The sequence below is a fragment of the Cherax quadricarinatus genome, chromosome 44 (assembly GCF_038502225.1).
Source record: "Cherax quadricarinatus isolate ZL_2023a chromosome 44, ASM3850222v1, whole genome shotgun sequence".
NCBI lineage: Eukaryota > Metazoa > Arthropoda > Malacostraca > Decapoda > Parastacidae > Cherax > Cherax quadricarinatus.
The window spans coordinates 8157174-8180629 of NC_091335.1; the positions used below are offsets into that span (position 1 = coordinate 8157174).

Below are 23456 nucleotides of genomic sequence, written 5' to 3' on the forward strand. Positions count from 1 at the left end.
TCGTTTTTTCTCCCTCCTTCAGGGTCCATTATGTTCCACGTGCGGCGGCGGCCTGCGGATCATGGCCCCCGCAAGCGGAAGAAGAAGCCAGTGAAAGGTGCGGGCGGGGGTGGACCAGGGGGTGATGCCCATGACCATCGACCCAGGGACCCATACTTCCTCCCAGACCGTCTACCCTTCCTTATAGAGCTGGGACCTGGTGAGTAGTTACACACAAATGATTCAAACACTCCACAAGACAAGAAGAAACTAAAGGTTTTGGTTAAATTTGCCATATATGCAGGGTACAAGGAAGGATCAATTTTGTACTGATAAGTACCACATGGAAGTGGGAAATAGTGGAATAGGCTTCATGAAGATCATACTTTGCCTGGTAATTTTTTTTTAAGATATCTGATGGAGTGGTTGGGTTGTTCATAAATATATAATAGGTTTTCACCAGAAAATCCTGAAATTGTAGTCATGGGAAAAATTTATTTTATACCGACTATTAAATAGCTTTCAAATATATGAATAAATGCTAAATGTAGTGTGTGTGCGTACATTTATGCATATTTTATTATGTAATGTCTTTTTGTTTTACAAAATTTAGATAAATGACTTAATACTTTGTATCATGCTAAAAAAAATAGTTAAATATAAGTAGTTGGCAGACATGCTACATACGGGATTCCAGAAATAAGAAATTGAGTAATGAAGGAATACTCGAGTGAAAATGTCCTTGATGGAAGACTGGAACAAGACACGATTATTTTATATTCTTAACTTACACTAGTAGACGATGAAAGAAACACTAGACACAGTTTTAAGACTAGGTGCAACAGGGCCCATGATTTAGTATAGTGAAACAAGTCTTAGTCTTAGATGCGGGAGCCAGGATCAGGGACTCTACCCCTGCAACTAGGTGACAAAACGCACTTGATTACACACTTTGTCGAAAATGTTTTGTTCGAGGCCATCTAAGATAGGGAAGTGGAGCAGGTGGTAAATGTGTGTGTTGTTGTGACCACCGTGAAAGGAGTGGTTCCTGAGCTTTACGATGTGTTGCTGCAGAATACCAATGATGTTTGTTCTACGCTGGTACATAAACCCTTTCTTGAAGGTGACGGTGATTTGTTCCTCGGGAAACAGGAAAATATCTATTGCCTGGTCCTTGTTAGTTGATATTCGTTCAGGGAATAAACAACCGCTGACTTACCAAGGCCTAATTAATAATCATGCACAGAATTTCTCAAATAGTAATTATTCTCATCACCACATTCATACTAATGTATTGTGCGGTCTTCCTTTTCAGCTAAAAATCCTTCCATTACGCGTCATTCACAATGTCTGTACCAACAAGGTGATGAGCCTCTTTAATCATATACCTGGTGAGGAGAATCCAGCTGATTTCTTGTCTCGAGGTTTACCTAAGGATGCTAAATTTGTAAATGCTGTATCATGGTTTAAAGGACCGAGCTGGTTGGTAAATAAAGCTATTTGGCCTGTACAAAAGGCGTATATTGCTCCTGTTGAAATTACTGTGACCACCGCTCCAATAGTTTGTCCTCCCTTAGCCAATGATATAAATAGGTATTCTTCTTTACCCAAACTAATCAATGTAACTAAGTTGGTGTTTAAATTTCTAAACAAGATGAATATATCATATAAGTTTTCACATCCTCTTGAGTACTGGATAAAGAGGGTACAGGAGGAAATCTATGGAAATGAGATTAAATTGATGATGGAAAGAAAAATTGTGAAAGGTTCCATAATAGAGAAATTGGGCGTATATTTAGAGAACAGTGTAATTAGGTGCAGAGGTAGGTTACAAAATGCTGAATTGGGTGATTATGCTAAACACCCTATCTTACTGCTCAAAATTCATCATCTAACAAATTTGATTGTTCTAAATACCCATAAAAATGTAATGCATGGTGGGGTACAGGATACCTTAAATTGTATTAGAGAAACTTTCTGGATTCCACAAGGACGGCAAAGTGTAAAAAGGGTGATTAAATCTTGTGTAATATGTCGCCGTGTGGATGCCAGATCCTATATGTACCCAGGTCCTCCACCATTGCCAAAGGAGCGTGTACAATTAGTGAAACCATTTGATGTAACAGGTGTAGACTATAGTGGTCCAATAATTTTAACAGGTACTTCAGATGGTGTTCCACTGAAAGTGTATGTTTGTTTGTTCACCTGTACTGCTACTAGGGCAGTTCATTTAGAGGTGGCACAGGACTTGTCTGCAGAACAGTTTATACAGCTGTTTCGAAAATTTGCAGCTAGGAGATCCTGTCCGAGATTGATGATTTCGGATAATGCCACAAATTTTGTAGCAGGTGCTCAACACTTGATAGAATTAAATAATAGTAACGATGTTCAATCTCTGTTAACCCAACGAGGGTGTACCTGGAAATTTATTACTCCTAGAGTCCCTTGGCAGGGGGGAAGGGGCTGTACGAAAGACTGATAGGCACAGTGAAGAGGTGTCTCCATAAAGTACTACACCGGAAGAGAATTAATTTGGAAGAATTCCGTGCAGTGTTAGTGGAGGCAGAAAATCGTATAAATAATAGGCCTCTCGTACATGAGTGATACACCTGATGCAGATGTGTTAACACCTTCTCACCTAATATGTGGAAGGAAATTGGAAGCTGTCCCTGTCTATAGAGATAATCCGGAAGAAAGTGATGAAGATTACAATGATGCGGCAGTGTTATGTAATAAATTTAAAATGTTAAATTGATCATTGGTCTAATGTGTGGCGTAAGGAATATCTTCTTACACTACGTGAACACTTTTATGGTGCGACAGAGGCAGTAAATCGACAGACCATTCAACCAGGTGACATTGTGTTAATTGACACTGAACAACATCGAACATTGTGGCCTCTGGGCAAAGTATTGACATTGTACCCAGATGCACAAGGTGTTGTCAGGAATGTCAAAGTGTTGTGTCGTGGCCAGGAAAGTTTACGCACAATTAATAAATTGATTCCCTTGGAATTAGGTGTTCAGTCAAACGTAAATGAAAATCTGAGGGAAAGTGACACGAGTGATATGGAAGATAACACAGACCAAGTGATGCCGGAAGATAAAATCGTAGTAAGATCTACTAGGAGAACAGCCACTCAAGCCAGAACCGGCTGGAATCGTCTCCTAAAGGAAGGAGTGATTCGAGTCGTTTAGCAACGAACTCTGGCCGGCCGCAGTGTGGAAAATGCTGTATATTTTCCGGAAATACGGTAATTTATAGGCAAATAGATGCCCTATATTGTATTTTTAAAAGAAGTATGTTGTCGAAAATGGGGAAACCTGCGGCTGGGGAGGGCGGTCGCCATTTAGTTTGAATTTGGATTAGAAACGTTGGTGTAATGGGAAGAATTTTTCGTGCTCTAGAGGTTAAAATTGGGCTGACACACCTCAAATAGGAGATGAAATTGTTGGATGTGTATTCCTGCATAACTTGAGATATCAGGCGACTGGACAGGACAGCTCCAGGAACCTCAGATAAGTCTTATGTAGTAACCTGGCCAGTGTTATTTTCATAGATAGACAGTGAGGTTTTCTGAGTATGATGCACATTAATCTCCAGTCAAATTGGCGAGTGTTATGATTAAGATATATTCTCCTTCTGTTGTATAAATGTGCACATATATATATATATATATTATATATATATATTATATATATATATATATATATATATATATATATATATATATATATATATATATATATATATATATATATATTATATATATATATATATATATATATATATATATATATATATATATATATATATATATATATATATATATATATATATATATATATATATATATATATATATATATATATATATATATATATATATATATATATATATATATATATATATATATATATATATATATATAATCATTTATTATTTTTAATATACTGTCCACAAATTTATATATTTACCAGCATTCTTGGTGTATGTATTTTTCATTTGTAATTAATAGGTCCAGAGCAACTTGTGGATATGACAGTGGTAGGTATCGTAGGGGGGCATTTTTTGCGACCTAGGTGTCCCAAATACCTACTTGTCTAACTGATATATAATAATTATCTTTGTTCATTTACTGTTATGTAAATAATGATACATCCAAGTAAATGCAATTTTCCACATAAGTGGGTAGGCAGATACTTTATAGCTGTCACCTCGCAACTCATGTGTGAAATGACACAGCATCCGCAGATTGTTGCTGCCCCTCGCATCTGCCTTCATATCCGCAAACTTCGCAATCGCTGGCTCCACCTGCCTCTCACTAATTGCACACTAAGTTTACTCGAGGAGTTAAGGGATTAGTTTGAAACAATACAAGTGTTGTGAAATGCCAGAGGTGGGATAAACTGCCTGGAACGATGTGCATACTGCGAGATTTTTAATACTACTATACTCGTCATACTGTGAGGATTTTCAGTACTACTATACTCGTCATACTGTGAGGATTTTCAATACTACTATACTCGTCATACTGTGAGGATTTTCAGTACTATACTCGTCATGCTGTGAGGATTTTCAATACTACTATACTCGTCATGCTGTGAGGATTTTCAGTACTACTATACTCGTCATACTGTGAGGATTTTCAGTACTATACTCGTCATGCTGTGAGGATTTTCAATACTACTATACTCGTCATGCTGTGAGGATTTTCAGTACTACTATACTCGTCATACTGTGAGGATTTTCAATACTACTATACTCGTCATGCTGTGAGGATTTTCAGTACTACTATACTCGTCATGCTGTGAGGATTTTCAATACTACTATACTCGTCATGCTGTGAGGATTTTCAATACTACTATACTCGTCATACTGTGAGGATTTTCAGTACTATACTCGTCATGCTGTGAGGATTTTCAATACTACTATACTCGTCATGCTGTGAGGATTTTCAATACTACTATACTCGTCATACTGTGAGGATTTTCAGTACTATACTCGTCATGCTGTGAGGATTTTCAGTACTACTATACTCGTCATACTGTGAGGATTTTCAGTACTACTATACTCGTCATACTGTGAGGATTTTCAGTACTACTATGCTCGTCATACTGTGAAAGTTTCAATACTATTATACTCGTCATACTGTGAGTTTCAATACTACATACTTGTCATATTGTGAGATTTTCAATACTATACCTGTCATACTGTGAAATTTTCAATACTGTACTTGTCATACTGTGAGATTTTCAATACAATACTCGCCATACTGTGAGATTTTCAATACTATACTTGTCATACTGAGATTTCTCGACACTTTTCGACAAAATTGCACTATTTTTTTTTTACTGTAAAACTGTATTACATTCGAAAGCTTTTGGTATCTCCAGAGTTGAGTGGCTCTCCGTGATAGCAGAATTTTAAAGTTCTTTACAAATATGAAGACTGAATCTCTCAAGTTCCTTACAAATATGAGATTCATGGACTCCAGCCTGGGGGGAATAGCGTTTATAGGAATACAGGTAGCTTCTTCTTGATTTTTTTTTTCAACAAGTCGGCCGTCTCCCACCTAGGCAGGGTGACCCAAAAAAGAAAGAAAATCCCCAAAAAGAAAATACTTTCATCATCATTCAACACTTTCACCACACTCGCACATTATCACTGTTTTTGCAGAGGTGCTCAGAATACAACAGTTTAGAAGCATACACATATATAAAGATACACAACATACCCCTCCAAACTGCCAATATCCCAAACCCCTCCTTTAAAGTGCAGGCATTGTACTTCCCATTTCCAGGACTCAAGTCCGACTATATGAAAATAACCGGTTTCCCTGAATCCCTTCACTAAATATTACCCTGCTCACACTCCAACAGATCGTCATGTCCCAAGTACCATTCGTCTCCATTCACTCCTATCTAACACGCTCACGCACGCTTGCTGGAAGTCCAAGCCCCTTGCCCACAAAACCTCCTTTACCCCCTCTCTCCAACCCTTTCGAGGACGACCCCTACCCCGCCTTCCTTCCCCTATAGATTTATATGCTTTCCATGTCATTCTACTTTGATCCATTCTCTCTAAATGACCAAACCACCTCAACAACCCCTCTTCTGCCCTCTGACTAATACTTTTATTAACTCCACACCTTTTCCTAATTTCCACACTCCGAATTTTCTGCATAATATTTACACCACACATTGCCCTTAAACAGGACATCTCCACTGCCTCCAACCGTCTCCTCGCTGCTGCATTTACCACCCAAGCTTCACACCCATATAAGAGTGTTGGTACTACTATACTTTCATACATTCCCTTCTTTGCCTCCATAGATAACGTTTTTTGACTCCACATATACCTCAACGCACCACTCACCTTTTTTCCCTCATCAATTCTATGATTAACCTCATCCTTCATAAATCCATCCGCCGACACATCAACTCCCAAGTATCTGAAAACATTCACTTCTTCCATACTCCTCCTCCCCAATTTGATATCCAGTTTTTCTTTATCTAAATCATTTGACACCCTCATCACCTTACTCTTTTCTATGTTCACTTTCAACTTTCTACCTTTACACACATTCCCAAACTCATCCACTAACCTTTGCAATTTTTATTTAGAATCTCCCATAAGCACAGTATTATCAGCAAAAAGTAACTGTCAATTCCCATTTTGAATTTGATTCCCCAAAATTTAATCCCACCCCTCTCCCGAACACCCTAGCATTTACTTCCTTTATAACCCCATCTATAAATATATTAAACAACCATGGTGACATTACACATCCCTGTCTAAGACCTACTTTTACCGGGAAGTATTCTCCCTCTCTTCTACACACCCTAACCTGAGCCTCACTATCCTCATAAAAACTCTTTACAGCATTTAATAACTTACCACCTATTCCATATACTTGCAACATCTGCCACATTGCTCCTCTATCCACTCTATCATATGCCTTTTCTAAATCCATAAATGCAATAAAAACTTCCCTACCTTTATCTAAATACTGTTCACATATATGCTTCAATGTAAACACTTGATCTACACATCCCCTACCCACTCTGAAACCTCCTTGCTCATCCGCAATCCTACATTCTGTCTTACCTCTAATTCTTTCAATTATAACCCTACCGTACACTTTTCCTGGTATACTCAGTAAACTTATTCCTCTATAATTTTTAGTCTCTTTTGTCCCCTTTCCCTTTATATAAAGGGACTATACATGCTCTCCGCCAATCCCTAGGTACCTTCCCCTCTTTCATTCATTTATTAAACAAAAGTACCAACCACTCCAACACTATATCCCCCCCCCCCTGCTTTTAACATTTCTGTCATGATGCCATCAGTTCCAGCTGCTTTACCCCCTTTCATTTTACGTAAAGCCTCACGTACCTCCCCCACACTTACATTCTGCTCTTCTTCACTCCTTGATATATATATATATATATATATATATATATATATATATATATATATATATATATATATATATATATATATATATAATATGTACTGTTACCTTGAGGCTACGCGAAGACCATTCCGGGAGTTAACGCCCCTGTAGCCAGATCCCAGACCAGACCTGTTTGGTGGCCACCCCGTCCTCTTAACCACAATCATAGCACTGTTGCAAAAACAGAGACTGGTGACGGGGTCTTAAACGGTTGAAATCTCACTGATTTCCCCAAGCCTCGCGCAGCGAGTACCCGTTTCTGTTCTCATCGCCAACTTCTTTTATTTTTAATCGGCTTTCATACTATATAGTTTTTTCCGTTGTAACTGATTACATTTTTTTATAAATATAGGTCAAATTTGCCTAACTCAACCTAGAAATTTGCTGCAAACCATATGTGAAGTTACTTAATTGCTCGGAGGACGGGTTGAGTGGCTTGATCAACCAGGTTGTTGGTGCAAGCCACACGCAGGTCAACGTAGGCACCACAGCCGGGCTGATCAAGAAATTCCTTGATGTTATTACTGACGTAGAAGTCTCCGCCATCCCGTGTACTGAATGACCCGCCAGAATTAAGTGCTTTAAATAAAAATAATATTAATCTAAGTCTCTCAGTATTCCCATGCAAGAAACGTGATGAAATGATTTTCATTTATTAAAACAGAAATTATTTTCTTTTCATCGCGACATTAAAAGATACGGTATTCACCATTTTAAAATCTATTCAAACACTCTGAAGACAAGCCTAATTAATAATCGTGCTCAGAATTTCTCAAATAGCAATTATTCTCATCAACACATTCATACTAATGTATTGTGCGGTCTCCCTTTTCAGCTAAAAATCCTTCCATTACGTGTCATTCACAATGTCTGCACCAACAAGGTGTCTTATTTAACACGTCCCATATCCTAGAATACTGTGATGAACCTCCTCTTTAAATATAGCTATACTAGTTCTGGAGAATCAGTATTGTTATATACCTGTCTCCAGAACTAGTATACCTGTCTCCAGAACTAGTATAGCTATATTTAAATGTTAACACATGCTGACCCAAACTATTATACTTCTCTTGCATCTGATTAATTTCAGCGACTCTGTTTTGTACGTACACAATTTTACTGTTTCCATTACGAATCCATTGTAAGGGTACCTCATTATCAGACCAAATTACAGTGTCGCTAATATTTATCTCCTGCAACTTATTTCTTATATAATTAGCTAATTTGACTCCTACATAAATGGCTGTTAATTCCAGCTGAGGTAAGGTACGTGATTTAATTGGAGACACTTTAGCCTTAGACATAACAAGAGAGATAACACTATTACATTGAAGGTAAGGAACTGCTCCATATGCCAATTTTGAAGCATCACAAAAAATGTGGAGTACATTTTTCCCATCTGGATTGGCCACCTGGCATGGGAACTCTCACATTGGAATTTTCTCATAATCGCCAATTAATTCATCCCACCTGTTAATGAATTCCTCAGGTAGAATTTCATCCCAAGCACATTTAAGTTTCCATGCTTCCTGAATTAATAATTTCCCTCTTATAGTAAGGGGTGACACTAAACCTAGTGGATCAAAACATTTGGAAACTTCAGCAAGCAAGACTCTCTTAGTTAATTTATTGGCCATACTGTAATTATTAGGTTTTAACATTAACAAATCTCTCTCAGTATCCCAAATTAATCCCAATACATTGCTAAATTTTGGCACTTCATCTCCAGGGTAATCTTTACTTATTTTGTCCTTTTATTTGGACGAATTACTATTCCTTTCCCTCAGAGGCATATTTGCACTTTGCATTATTTTATTAGCCTCTCCGTAAGTCATTAACAGTTCCTCTTCAGTTGACGTCACACCCAGGAAATTGTCCACATAAAATTGTTTACTCATTACTTTACTCAATGGACTTTCCATATGTTTAAGGTGTGCATTTATCGTCGCTTGAAGTAGGAACGGACTGGATGTAGCACCAAATAATACGCTCCTAAAGCGAAAGGTTTTCAGAGGGCTAAGTGGGCCACCAGGATTCTCAGGCCATAAGAAGCGGGTACAATCCCGGTCAGCCTCTTGTAAACCCACTCTTAGGAAAGCTTTACTTATGTCAGCCATAAAGGCAGAATTCTTTATCCTGAAATTTAATAAGATATCTCCTAATTTTTCCGTCAACGACGGACCTGCCATCAGTCATTTAAACTAGGTACATTTTTGTTACTCCTGGCACTACAATTAAACACAATCCTCAAAGGAGTGGTCTTAGAATCCTTTTTCACTCCGTGATGTGGCAAATAGTGACCATAAATTTTGGCTTGCTCAGGAGGTACCTCTTCTATAAATTTATTAATTAATTGCTCAGCAATTATATCATTATAGACAGTTAACAATTCTGGTGTCTTACTCAGTTCACGGAGCTGATCCTTTAATTGTTCATATGCCGTTCTGTAATTAGTGGGCAATTCTGGATGGTTCAGTCTCCACGGAAGTCGTACCCAGTATTGTCCAGATTCAAATTTTACATCTCTCAGGTATTGCTCCTGAGTAAAAGAATCGTCTGGACTTTCTTCATTTACATTTATTCCAATGCTGTCTAATTCCCACAATTTATGCACTGGCTCAACACCATCCTCTATGGAAGAATTATACTGGGGTACGATTTCACGAGTAAGACACACAGTTATGGTATTTGTAGTTTCCTCTAGTCATGAATTATTATTACGAGGAATCCTACCATACATTACATGGCCTCCTGCAGTCTTCAAAAGGGTGACACCACATTTCTTTACCATACCCTTTACAAAGGAGGCATAATAGCCAATACCTATCAGAATATTTATTGGGCCTACAGAATCATCACTTACACCAGAAGGTGCTAAATTTACATTATGTGAGAGTCTTTCTGTAGCTTTACTAAGCCCTACTATAGATATTTTCTCTGGAAGTCTATCTACAATTACTGCATTAACACGTTTTTTCTCATTGCCCAACCTGACAGTTACATAAACAGTGTCAATGCAATTGAGCCCTTTTATCCGAGAGAAAACCAGATAATTTTAAAGTTGTGGGATCTCCCATCTGTACTTTCATACCATCAACACATTTACGTTTTATGAAAGTACGCTGGGATCCCTGGTCCAATAATGCAGTTACATTTTTTTTGATTTATGCCTTTTATCATCAGCTTTTACCTGTAACACAGGTAAGGCTACTTCAGTAAAACCATCATTATTAATATTATCAGCAATTTTTTACATTAGCCACTGTTGTCAGGATTGTCAACATTATCATTATCATCAACATTATCATATAGACCTTTACACATGACTATATGGTGTCTTCCTTTGTGACATTGATAACAGAAGTTTAATTTGGCATAACAATCCTTTACATTGTGATTACCCAAACACCTGATGCATCTGTCAAGTTCCTCCAATCTTTCAACTTTATCATTCCATGAATTGTATGCACTGCAATTCTTAGAAAAATGAGTACCCTTGCAGAAGAGACAATCTCTCTTTTCTTTGACTGGTCTCTTATTAACTGGGCTACTCTTAGGAGTGTACTTCTTATTCTTCTTACCTTGTGGAGAATCATTATTTCTGATTCCTGCTACTTGATATGCACCTATGTAACTCTTTTTAGGAAATGAATTTTGATTATTAACATTGGGATAATTTTTCCCTTTGTGAAACTTGACATACCTCAGAGTTATGTGTTGCATCTTTAAAATGAGTTGGTTGGCTGGTCTGCAACTGAACAATTAATTCTTGTAGACCTAGTCTTATTTCCTCCAGACCAAAATAACTCTTGTGAGACTTGTTCATGATCCATTCAAGTGTTTTACAACTGAATATATTCTGTACTATGGCACTCAATAACCAGTCTAATTCCTTCAGATTATATTTATTACTTAAAGTTTTGAGAGTGCTCTCCAGTTTAACTCTAAACTGCTGTAAACCTTTGTAAGTGTGATCTGGAGATTTTAAATTAACAATGATATTCACTAGATCCAACCTACTTTGTTCTATATTACCATAAGTGACCTTCAACAAGTCAACTGCTTCTTTGTAAGAATCATCTACATTGGGAAACGCTTGTATGAGTATGTGAGCATCTCGTCTTACCTGTCCTTTGAGGTAAAATAATCTAGTTACACAGGCTAGGTCACTCCTGTCATGCACAGCTGCTTTAAAAATTGACCAAAATTCCTCCCAAATTTCACCAGGATTAAATACAGGTAAACATAGTTCCGGGAGTTTTGGCAAAGACATATTATTTGTTGGAGCAGACTGACCAACTGCCTGGTTTACACATTTTAATTTATTCAAGGCCTGGCTTTTACAAGAAAGAATCTTTTCCTCTAATTCATAATACTGATTAATCATGATATCTACTTCAGTCTCTTCTACACAGTTTACTAACAAATCTCCTTCATATTTGTTGTAATATAGTTTGTATGAATCATATCTATTACCTAAAGCATCTAAATACAATTTTAAATCATCAGTATTCACAGTTTCTTGATTCATTAATTCCAAACATTTATTATATGCCTTGGTTACATGACCCTTTCTAGCTTGCAATGACGCTTTCTTTGCTCTATATTCCATATGTTTGTCTTCTACATTAATTTCCTCAATTTCAGCCATGATGCAATGTATTAAATTCAACCCAGTCAATAACACTGATTACAACTTGCAACACTGATACAACTTACCTTTGAATAAATCCTAGCTACTTGAGCTCAGCAATTACATGTAAAAAATTATAATATAAACTTCAAATGTACATTAATACAACAAACCTTTAGCCAGACTTGGCTTATCAAAATTATTATACAAATTAATATAAATCCTTGCCAGAATTTGGCATAGCAAATTAATATTATGCACATTAATATTAGTTACACTTGGCTTATCAATTACACATACACTGATATAAATCTTGGCCAGAATTATCTTATCAAATTAATGTTATACAAATACATTAATATAAATCCTAGCCACTTTTGCTTTGCAAAATTAATATACACATTAATATAATTAGCTACACTTGGCTTATCAATTACACATACACTTATACACATTAATATAATCTTGAGCCACACTTGACTTACCCAAATTAATATTGTAATAATTATAATCCACTACACATTAAGTAAATTTGTGAACTGAACATTCACCTCCTGTCATTTCACATATAATTATTAAGTAATTAACTAATTAATGACTTCACTAATTACCTCCGGTTCAAGAAGGACCAACAGGAAATTTAAATATGGACAATTGCATTTACTTGGATGTATCGTTATTTACATAACAGTAAATGAACAAAGATAATTATTATTTATCAGTTAGACAAGTAGGAATTTGGGACACCTAGGTCGCAAAAAATGCCCCCCTTCGATACCTACCACTGTCATATCCACAAGTTGCTCTGGACCTATTAATTACAAATGAAAAATACATACACCAAGAATGCTGGTAAATATATAAATTTGTGGACTGTATATTCAAAATAATAAAGTTATATATATATATATATATATATATCTATATATATATATATCTATATATATATATATATATATATATAGATATACACATTTATACAACAGAAGTAGTTTACATGGAGTTTACATGGAGAGAGTTCCGGGGGTCAACGCCCCCGCGGCCCGGGCTGTGACCAGGCCTCCTTAGGTCAGTGTCCCAGGATGCGACCCACACCAGTCGACTAACACCCAGGTACCCATTTTACTGATGGGGAACATAGACAACAGGTGGAAAGAAACACGTCCAATGTTTCTACTCTGGCTGGGAATCGAACCCAGGCCCTCGCCGTGTGCAGCGAGAGCGTTAATCACCAGGCCACCAGGAGAATATATCTTAATCATAACACTCACCAATTTGACGGGAGATTAATGTGTATCATACTCAGAAAACCTCACTGTCTATCTATGAAAATAACACTGGCCAGGTTACTACATAAAACTTATCTGAGGTTCCTGGAGCTGTCTTGTCCAGTCGCCTGATATCTCAAGTTATGCAGGAATACACATCCAACAATTTCGTCTCCTATTTGAGAGGTGTCAGCCCAATTTTAACCTCTAGAGCACGAAAAATTCTTCCCATTACACCAACGTTTCTAATCCAAATTCAAACAAAATGGCGACTGCCCTCCCCAGCCGCAGGTTTCCCATTTTCGATAACAAACTTTTTTTAAAAATACAATATAGGGCATCTATTTGCCTATAAATTACCGTATTTCCGGAAAATATACAGTATTTTCCACAACTTACCAGCCTATTTGTTGGTAGTAACGAGATGATCGCGTCTGCAGCCCGGTCCCAGCCTAGGCCGCCTGGCCACCTGCACTCAGTGCAGTGTAAGCACCACTACCTGGCTGATAAGGAATTACGTTGAGGAACGATCAGTTATTCTTTTAAGACAGGGCTGTCTCGTATTTCCCCTTAAATTAGAAGAATGTTTAAAAGTCTTGTCTCCTACACAGTCTTCTGAACCTGTCCCTCTCGTAAGAAATAATTTCGTTGCTCAGATATAAGTTATGATGCTTCTCTCTCTTGTGTTGCAGGAACTTAAGGTATTCCCAATAATTAGATGTTAGATTCATAGGGGTTCAACCAACCAGTTTTATGCCAACTAATGAACTACACAACACAGATCAATATTGGTCTATGCCAGTAACATCTTTTCTCTCGAAGTTAACGAGACCAAATTCACAAATTATTGTAATAGCTTTATATACAGTGAATACATTGTTTTAGCGAAGATGTTAGATACATTACTATCAGTAATATAAAATGATGGCGGAATTAATGAGTAAGGTGAACTATTTCTAAGAAACAAGTGTTGGTGTATTATTCAGGAACTTGTTTGAACACATTGCAACCACCTGTAATTATCTGTAATTATTACCGAGTGTTATGATTGCTGATTCGCGTCAGTATATTAAATATTGTAATATCTACACTCTGATCTTGATGGAATCTCATGTACTTGCACACGGCTGTGTATCTCTGGATGACACTCATGGACGCTTCATAGAACCAAAATAGAATAATTTGCCATTGAGGTTCTCCCACTGTTGTTATTCATGGACATGTGTTTCTCAGAGCCACACACATCAAACGCCAGTCTAAAAAAAAAAAAAAAAACAGCAGCACATTGAGATCCAAAAAGTTTTAAATAAACTGTGAACTCGTTCTCATTCTGTGTGGTGACACAAATATTGAAAATGTATGTAAATTTTTCTTGAGCTGGAAACATGAAAAGCCACTAAACATGTTCACAATCTTGTGTCATCTGTGTATCAGTATCTGCATGAGTACTTCAAGTTCAAGCTATGGTTTCACATGGAACGAACTGCAAAAGATGTTTGTCGTAACTTATTCTATAAGCTAAACCGAACATAAAATATAACGATGAATATCTTTGGTGGAACATTTTCTTTTTTTTCTTTTGAGGAAGCCTACATAATCGGACGTTCAGTTTTTCTTTATTGTTTCAGTCTTGTTATTTTTTTCGTTATTGTTGCAGTCGTTTTCGTTTTTCGATATATTAAGAAGTTTGCCACACTGAAAGAAAAATGCTCAGTGTAACACACTACATGCAGTATCCAAAAATAAGCAATAAATAAGGAGAAATGAAAATGCTGAAATCACTGGTGAAGCAATCAACGTGAATGCTTCATTTGACTGTATGCATAATGTATGTTAACACTGTTATTAGAACGAACAAATATCCCATAATTTTTTTGACTGTGGAGCCGGTGTACCCACAAAGTATGTAACACATCGTGGTATAAGAAGTACTACCCAGTCTCTGAATGAACATGTGGGGGAGGGGGATACTTATTAAAATGAAGGAATACTTCTTGATCAACAGTACGAATAAAGAAGTTCAATATTATGTTCGCTGAGAAGCTGCAAGAAAGTGAAGGCAAGAATGTTCATGTGGGAGGTGTTGACTTGTTTATTGTCCATACAGCAGGAGGGGTGTTAATGTTGCAGTTTAAAAACTGTAGTGTAAAGCACCCTTCTGGCAAGACAGTGATGGAGTGAATGATGGTGAAAGTTTTTCTTTCTCGGGCCACCCTGCCTTGGTGGGAATCGGCCAGTGTGATAATAAAATAATAAAATAAAACAGCAGTAAAATCTTCCATCTGCGCTACACCCGTCATTGAAAGGACACGCACCTCTTGATACTGCTTTGCTTTCATGCTTAGTTTCTTCGATATGCTTCTCAGGTCAGACTAAAAAACATTCTTTTCATAAAGTCTGGAACATTCATTAGCTGCTGAGTGCTTTTGGGTCTAGAGACTCAGTTCAACTTCCGCATGCAGTATATAACTGACATCACGACATTTTAGCGATAGGAAAAGGGTTGCTTTGATGAAGCTGAAGAGCAGTATTCATTTCAAGAAGCAGGCAGAAGCATTCAGCCTGGTGACAACTACAAATGAGGTTACAGCAGCTGGAGAAGTCATTGGTCTGCCTACTAACCTGGAGTCAGCTTCCCAGTGGATGACCTGATCAACTAATTTGTTGGTGCTTGTCACATAAAGTCCATTGTATGCACTATAGCTCGGCTAATCAGAAACTGACTTGAGAAACTTATCAGTTTCTCTCCTGAAGACAACCTGTGCAGTAGTAACCATGCCATGGATGGGACGTACTGCGTTACCAGCTGTTTCGTGAGAAAGTTTCTGAAAGCAGGTCAGTGCAGGTTCACGCACTGCCACCAACAGCTGCAGCATCATATCACAGCACACGTGTTTATTTTCTAGTTCAACATTGAATGGGCATGCTCATGGATCCAGAAGATTATGGACTGATATTGATGATTGCTTGACTTGAACTACGAACAACAGACTTACCACCAACTCCAGAAGCTCTGCTGAAGGTGATTACATGCAATGGCAAGACGGACTGTGATACAAAACTATATACATGTACCTGTAAAAAGCATTGTCTAGAAAGTTCAGTAGGATGTAATAAGTGCTAGGAAACTATTTGTGCAAATTCATTCATGCTTTGTATGGACAACATTCACGAACTATTAAAGGTCATGTGTGCAGTAAATATAACTATTATTGGATATTTGGTTTCTGTAACAAAGTTATCAGTTGTTCGCTGTTAATATTAACCTAGGTTCAAAGTTTGACACCCTGCCGATTATGTTCATAACTCAGGTCATTTAGTATATATCTCGTGTACACCACATGCCGAGTGCCCAGCATGAATATTTCCCTCTCTCGTCCATTAATCCTGTTTTTTTCTAATATTTAACAAAGAGACTTAATTAAATTTTTATTGCACTAGTATATGTTTTGGGTTTAGTTTCTTTGGAATTAACATTAAAATTCATACCAGAAAATCAGTTGGATAAACAAATTGAATAAATACACAGGCAGTGTGGAAAATTGCATTTATCTGAATGTAACTAATTATGTACATAACAGTAAATGATAAAGATAATTATTATTTATCAGAGTTACATAGACAAGTAGGAATTTGGGACACCTAGGTCGCAAAAAATGTCCCCCTACGATACCTACCACTGTCATATCCACAAGTTGCTCTGGACCTATTAATTAAATGAAATATACTTACACCAGGAATACTGGTAAATATATAAATTTGTGGACTGTATATTAAAAATAATAAATGGTTATATATATACACAATTACATAACAGAGGGAAAATGTATCTTAATATCACTCACCAATTTGACTGGATATTAAGTTGTATCATACTCAGAAAAACCTCACTAACTAAATTTATGAAAACACTGGCCAGAATTATACACAAATCTAGAAAGCTTATCTGAGGTTCCTGGAGCTGTCTTGTCCAGTCGTCTGATACCTCAAGATATGCAGGAATGCATGTCCAACAATTTCGCCTAATATTTGAGAGGTGTCAGCACAATTCTAACCTCTAGAGCATGAAAAATTCTTCCCTATTCACCATTTCTAATACAAACTCAAAACCAACATGGCGAGTGTCTCATCTGCACAGACGCAAGCTTTCCGTTTTCTATGACAAATATTATTAAATACAGTATAGCCATCTATTTACATATAAATACTGAATTTCTGGAAAATATATACAGTATTTTCCACACTGCGGCTGGCCGGAGTTCGTTGCTAAACGATTCAAATTACTCCTTCCTTTAGGAGACGATTCCAGCCAGTTCTGGCTTGAGTGGCTGTTCTCCTAGTAGGTCTTACTACGATTTCATCTTCCGGCATCACTTGGTCTGCGTTATCTTCCATATCACTCGTGTCACTTTCCCTCAGATTTTCCTTTACGTTTGATTGAACACCTAATTCCAAGGGAATCAATTTATTAATTGTGCGTAAACTTTCCTGGCCACGACACAACACTTTGACATTCCTGACAACACCTTGTGCATCTGGGTACAATGTCAATACTTTGCCCAGAGGCCACAATGTTCGATGTTGTTCAGTGTCAATTAACACAATGTCACCTGGTTGAATGGTCTGTCGATTTACTGCCTCTGTCGCACCATAAAAGTGTTCACGTAGTGTAAGAAGATATTCCTTACGCCACACATTAGACCAATGATCAATTACTTTAACATTTTAAATTTATTACACAACACTGCCCCATCATTGTAATCTTCATCACTTTCTTCCGGATTATCTCTATAGACAGGGACAGCTTCCAATTTCCTTCCACATATTAGGTGAGAAGGTGTTAACACATCTGCATCAGGTGTATCACTCATGTACGAGAGGCCTATTATTTATACGATTTTCTGCCTCCACTAACACTGCACGGAATTCTTCCAAATTAATTCTCTTCCGGTGTAGTACTTTGCGGAGACACCTCGTCACTGTGCCTATCAATCTTTCGTACAGCTTCCCCTGCCAAGGGGCTCTAGGAGTAATAAATTTCCAGGTACATCCTCGCTGGGTTAACAGAGATTGAACATCGTTACTATTATTTAATTCTATCAAGTGTTGAGCACCTGCTACAAAATTTGTGGCATTATCCAAAATCATTAACCTCGGACAGGATCTCCTAGCTGCAAATTTTCGAAACAGCTGTATAAACTGTTTTGCAGACAAGTCCTGTGCCACTTCTAAATTAACTGCCCTAGTAGCAGTACAGGTGAACAAACAAACATTCACTTTCAGTGGAACACCATTTGATGTACCTGTTAAAATTATTGGACCACTATATTCTACACCTGTTACATCAAATGGTTTCACTAATTGTACACGCTCCTTTGGCAATGGTGGAGGACCTGGGTACATACAGGATCTGGCATCCACACGGCGACATATTACACAAGATTTAATCACCCTTTTTACACTTTGCCGTCCTTGTGGAATCCAGAAAGTTTCCCTAATACAATTTAAGGTATCTTGTACCCCACCATGCATTACATTTTTATGGGCATTTAGAACAATCAAATTTGTTAGATGATGAGTTTTGGGCAGTAAGATAGGGTGTTTAGCATAATCACCCAATTCAGCATTTTGTAACCTACCTCTGCACCTAATTACATTGTTCTCTAAATACAGCCCCAATTTCTCTATTATGGAACCTTTCACAATTTTTCTTTCCATCATCAATTTAATCTCATTTCCATAGATTTCCTCCTGTACCCTCTTTATCCAAAATTCAAGAGGATGTGAAAACTTATATGAAATATTCATCTTGTTTAGAAATTTAAACACCAACTTAGTTACATTGATTAGTTTGGGTAAAGAAGAATACCTATTTATATCAATGGATAAAGAAGGACAAAGTATTGGAGCAGTGGTCACAGTAATTTCAACAGGAACAATATACGCCTTTTGTACAGGCCAATTAGCTTTATTTACCAACCAGCTTGGTCCTTTAAACCATGATACAGCATTTACAAATTTAGCATAAGGTAAACCTCGAGACAAGAAATCAGCTGGATTCTCCTCACCTGGTATGTGATTAAATGTTTACATATGCTGACCCAAACTATTATACTTCTCTTGCATCTGATTAATTTCAGCGACTCTATTTTGTACGTACACAATTTTACTGTTTCCATTACGAATCCATTGTAAGGATACCTCATTATCAGACCAAATTACAGTGTCGCTAATATTTATCTCCTGCAACTTATTTCTTATATAATTAGCTAATTTGACACCTACATAAATGGCTGTTAATTCCAACTGAGGTAATGTACGTGATTTAATTGGAGACACTTTAGCCTTAGACATAACAAGAGAAATAACACTATTACATTGAAGGTAAGCAACTGCTCCATATGCCAATTTTGAAGCATCACAAAAAATGTGGAGTACATTTTTCCCATTTGGATTGGCCAGCTGGTGTGGGAACTCCAACATTGGAATTTTCTCATAATCACCAATTAATTCATGCCACCTGTTAATGAATTCCTCAGGTAGAATTTCATCCCAAGCACATTTAAGTTTCCATGCTTCCTGAATTAATAATTTCCCTCTTATAGTAAGGGGTGACACTAAACCTAGTGGATCAAAACATTTGGAAACTTCAGCAAGCAAAACTCTCTTAGTTAATTTATTGGGCATACTGTAATTGTTAGGTTTTAACATTAACAAATCTCTCAGTATCCCAAGTTAAACCCAATACATTACTAAATTTTGGCACTTCATCTCCAGGGTAATCTTTACTTATTTTGTCCTTTAATTTGGACGAATTACTATTCCATTCCCTCAGAGGCATATTTGCACTTTGCATTATTTTATTAGCCTCTCCATAAGTTATTAACAGTTCCTCTTCAGTTGACATCACACCCAGGAAATTGTCCACATAAAATTGTTTGCTCATTACTTTACTCAGTGGACTTTCCATACGTTTAAGGTGTGCATTTATCGTCGCTTGAAGTAGGAACGGACTGGATGTAGCACCAAATAATACGCTCTTAAAGCGAAAGGTTTCAGAGGGCTAAGTGGGTCACTAGGATTCTCAGGCCATAAGAAGCGGGTGCAATCCCGGTCAGCCTCTTGTAAACCCACTCTTAGGAAAGTTTTACTTATGTCAGCCGTAAAGGCATAGTGCTTAACTCTGAAATTTAATAAGATATCTCCTAATTTTTCCGTCAACGACGGACCTGTTATCAAACAGTCATTTAAACTAGGTATATTTTTGTTACTCCTGGCACTACAATTAAACACAATCCTCAAAGGAGTGGTCTTAGAATCCTTCTTCACTCCGTGATGGGGCAAATAGTGACCATAAATTTTGGCTTGCTCAGGAGGTACCTCTTCTATAAATTTATTAATTAACTGTTCAGCAATTGTATCATTATATGCAGTTAGCAATTCTGGTGTCTTACTCAGTTCGCAGAGCTGAGCCTTTAACTGTCCATATGCCATTCTGTAATTAGTGGGCAATTCTGGATGGTTCAGTCTCCACGGAAGTCGCACCCAGTATTGTCCAGATTCAAATTTTACATCTCTCGGGTATTGCTCCTGAGTAAAAGAATCGTCTGGACTTTCTTCATTTACATTTATTCCAATGCTGTCTAATTCCCACAATTTATACACTGGCTCAACACCATTCTCTATGGAAGAATTGTACTGGGGTACGATTTCATGAGTAAGGCACACAGTTATGGTATTTGTAGTTTCCTCTAGTCATGAATTGTTATTACGAGGAATCCTACCATACATTACATGGCCTCCTGCAGTCTTCAAAAGGGTGACACCACATTTCTTTACCATACCCTTTACAAAGGAGGCATAATAGTCAATACCTATCAAAATATTTATTGGGCCTACAGAATCATCACTTACACCAGAAGGTACTAAATTTACATTATGTGAAAGTCTTTCTGTAGCTTTACTAAGCCCTACTATAGATATTTTCTCTGGAAGTCTATCTACAATTACTGCATTAACACGTTTTTTCTCATTGCCCAACCTGACAGTTACATAAACAGTGTCAATGCAATTGAGCCCTTTTATCCGAGAGAAAACCAGATAATTTTAAAGTTGTGGGATCTCCCATCAGTACTTTCATACCATCAACACATTTACGTTTTATGAAAGTACGCTGGGATCCCTGGTCCAATAATGCATTTACATTTTTTGATTTATGCCTTTTATCATCAGCTTTTACCTGTAACACAGGTAAGGCTACTTCAGCAAAACCATCATTATTAACATTAGCAGCAATTTTTACATTAGCCACTGTTGTCAGGATTGTCAACATTATCATTATTATCAACATTATCATATAGACCTTTACACATGACTATATGGTGTCTTCCTTTGTGACATTGATAACAGAAGTTTAATTTGGCATAACAATCCTTTACATTGTGATTACCTAAACATCTGATACATCTGTCAAGTTCCTCCAATCTTTCAACTTTATCATTCCATGAATTTTATGCATTGCAATTCTTAGATAAATGAGTACCCTTGCAGAAAAGAAACTCTCTCTTTTCTCTGACTGGTTTCTTATTAACTGGGCTACTCTTAGGAGGGTACTTATTCTTCTTACCTTGTGGAGAATCATTATTTCTGATTCTTGCTACTTGATATGCACTTATGCAACTATTTTTAGGAAATGAATTTTGATTATTAACATTGGGATAATTTTTCCCTTTGTGAAACTTGACAGATACCTCAGAGTTATTGTGTTGCATCTTTAAAGTTAGTTAGTTGGCTGGTCTGCAACTGCACAATTAATTCTTGTAGACCTAGTCTTATTTCCTCCAGTCCAAAATAACCTTTGTGATATTTATTCAAGAGCCATTCAAGTGTTTTAAAGTTTAATTTATTCTGTACCATGGCACTCAATAACCAGTCTGATTCCTTCAGATTATATTTATTACTTAAAGTTTTGAGAGTGCTCTCCAGTTTAACTCTAAACTGCTGTAAACCTTTCTAAGTGTGATCTGGAGATTTTAAATTAACAATGATATTCACAAGATCCAACCTACTTTGTTCTATATTACCATACGTGACCTTCAACAAGTCAACTGCTTCCTTGTAAGAGTCATCTACACTGGGAAAGGCTTGTATGAGTATGTGAGCATCTCCTCTTACCTGTCCTTTGAGGTAAAATAATTTAGTTACACAGGCTAGGTCACTCCTGTCATGTACAGCTGCTTTAAAAATTGACCAAAATTCCTCCCAATTTTCTCCAGGATTAAACACAGGCAAACACAATTCTGGGAGTTTTGGCAAAGACATATTATTTGTTGGAGCAGACTGACCAACTGCCTGGTTTACACATTTTAATTTATTCAAGGCCTGGCTTTTACAAGAAAGAATCTTTTCCTCTAATTCATAATACTGATTAATCATGAGATCTATTTCAGTCTCATCTACACAGTTTACTAATAAATCTCCTTCATATTTGTTGTAATATAATTTATATGAATCATATCTGTTCCCTAAAGCATCTAAATACAATTTTAAATCATCGGTATTCACAGTTTCTTGATTCATTAATTCCAAGCACTTATATGCCTTGGTTACATGAACTTTTCTAGCCTGTATTGATGCTTTCTTTATTCTATATTCCATATGTTTGTCTTCTATATTAATTTCCTCATTTTCAGCCATGATGCAATGTATTAAATTCAACTTTATTAATAACTGATTACAACTTACAACACTGATACAACTTACCTTTGAATAAATCCTAGCTACTTGAGCTTAGCAATTACATGTATAATATAAATTTTAAATGTACATTAATACAAACTTGGCTCATCAAAATTAATATTATACAAATTAATAAATCCTTGCCAGAATTTGGCATAGCAAAATTAATATACACAATAATTAGCTACACATGGCTTATCAATTACACATACACTGATATAAATCTTGGCCAAAATTGGCTTATCAAATTAATATTATACAAATATAAATCCTTGCCAGAATTTGGCATAGCAAAATTAATATTATACACAATATAATCTTTATCCACACTTGTCTTATCAATTGCACATACACTGATATAAATCTTGGCCAGAATTGT

The 23456-nt window shown here is 36.7% G+C and overlaps 1 protein-coding gene across 4 annotated transcripts in view; it reads left to right on the forward strand.

The window, feature by feature from the left end:
- The window catches only part of LOC128697378 (afadin-like), a 349288-nt gene that overhangs the window by 308281 nt on the left and 17551 nt on the right, over nucleotides 1-23456 (forward strand). For all 4 annotated transcript variants that reach the window (XM_070094069.1, XM_070094067.1, XM_070094070.1 and 1 more), the window contains one exon: nucleotides 23-199. In XM_070094069.1, the coding sequence (XP_069950170.1) occupies nucleotides 23-199 (177 nt within the window). The remainder of the gene's footprint in view (nucleotides 1-22; nucleotides 200-23456) is intronic.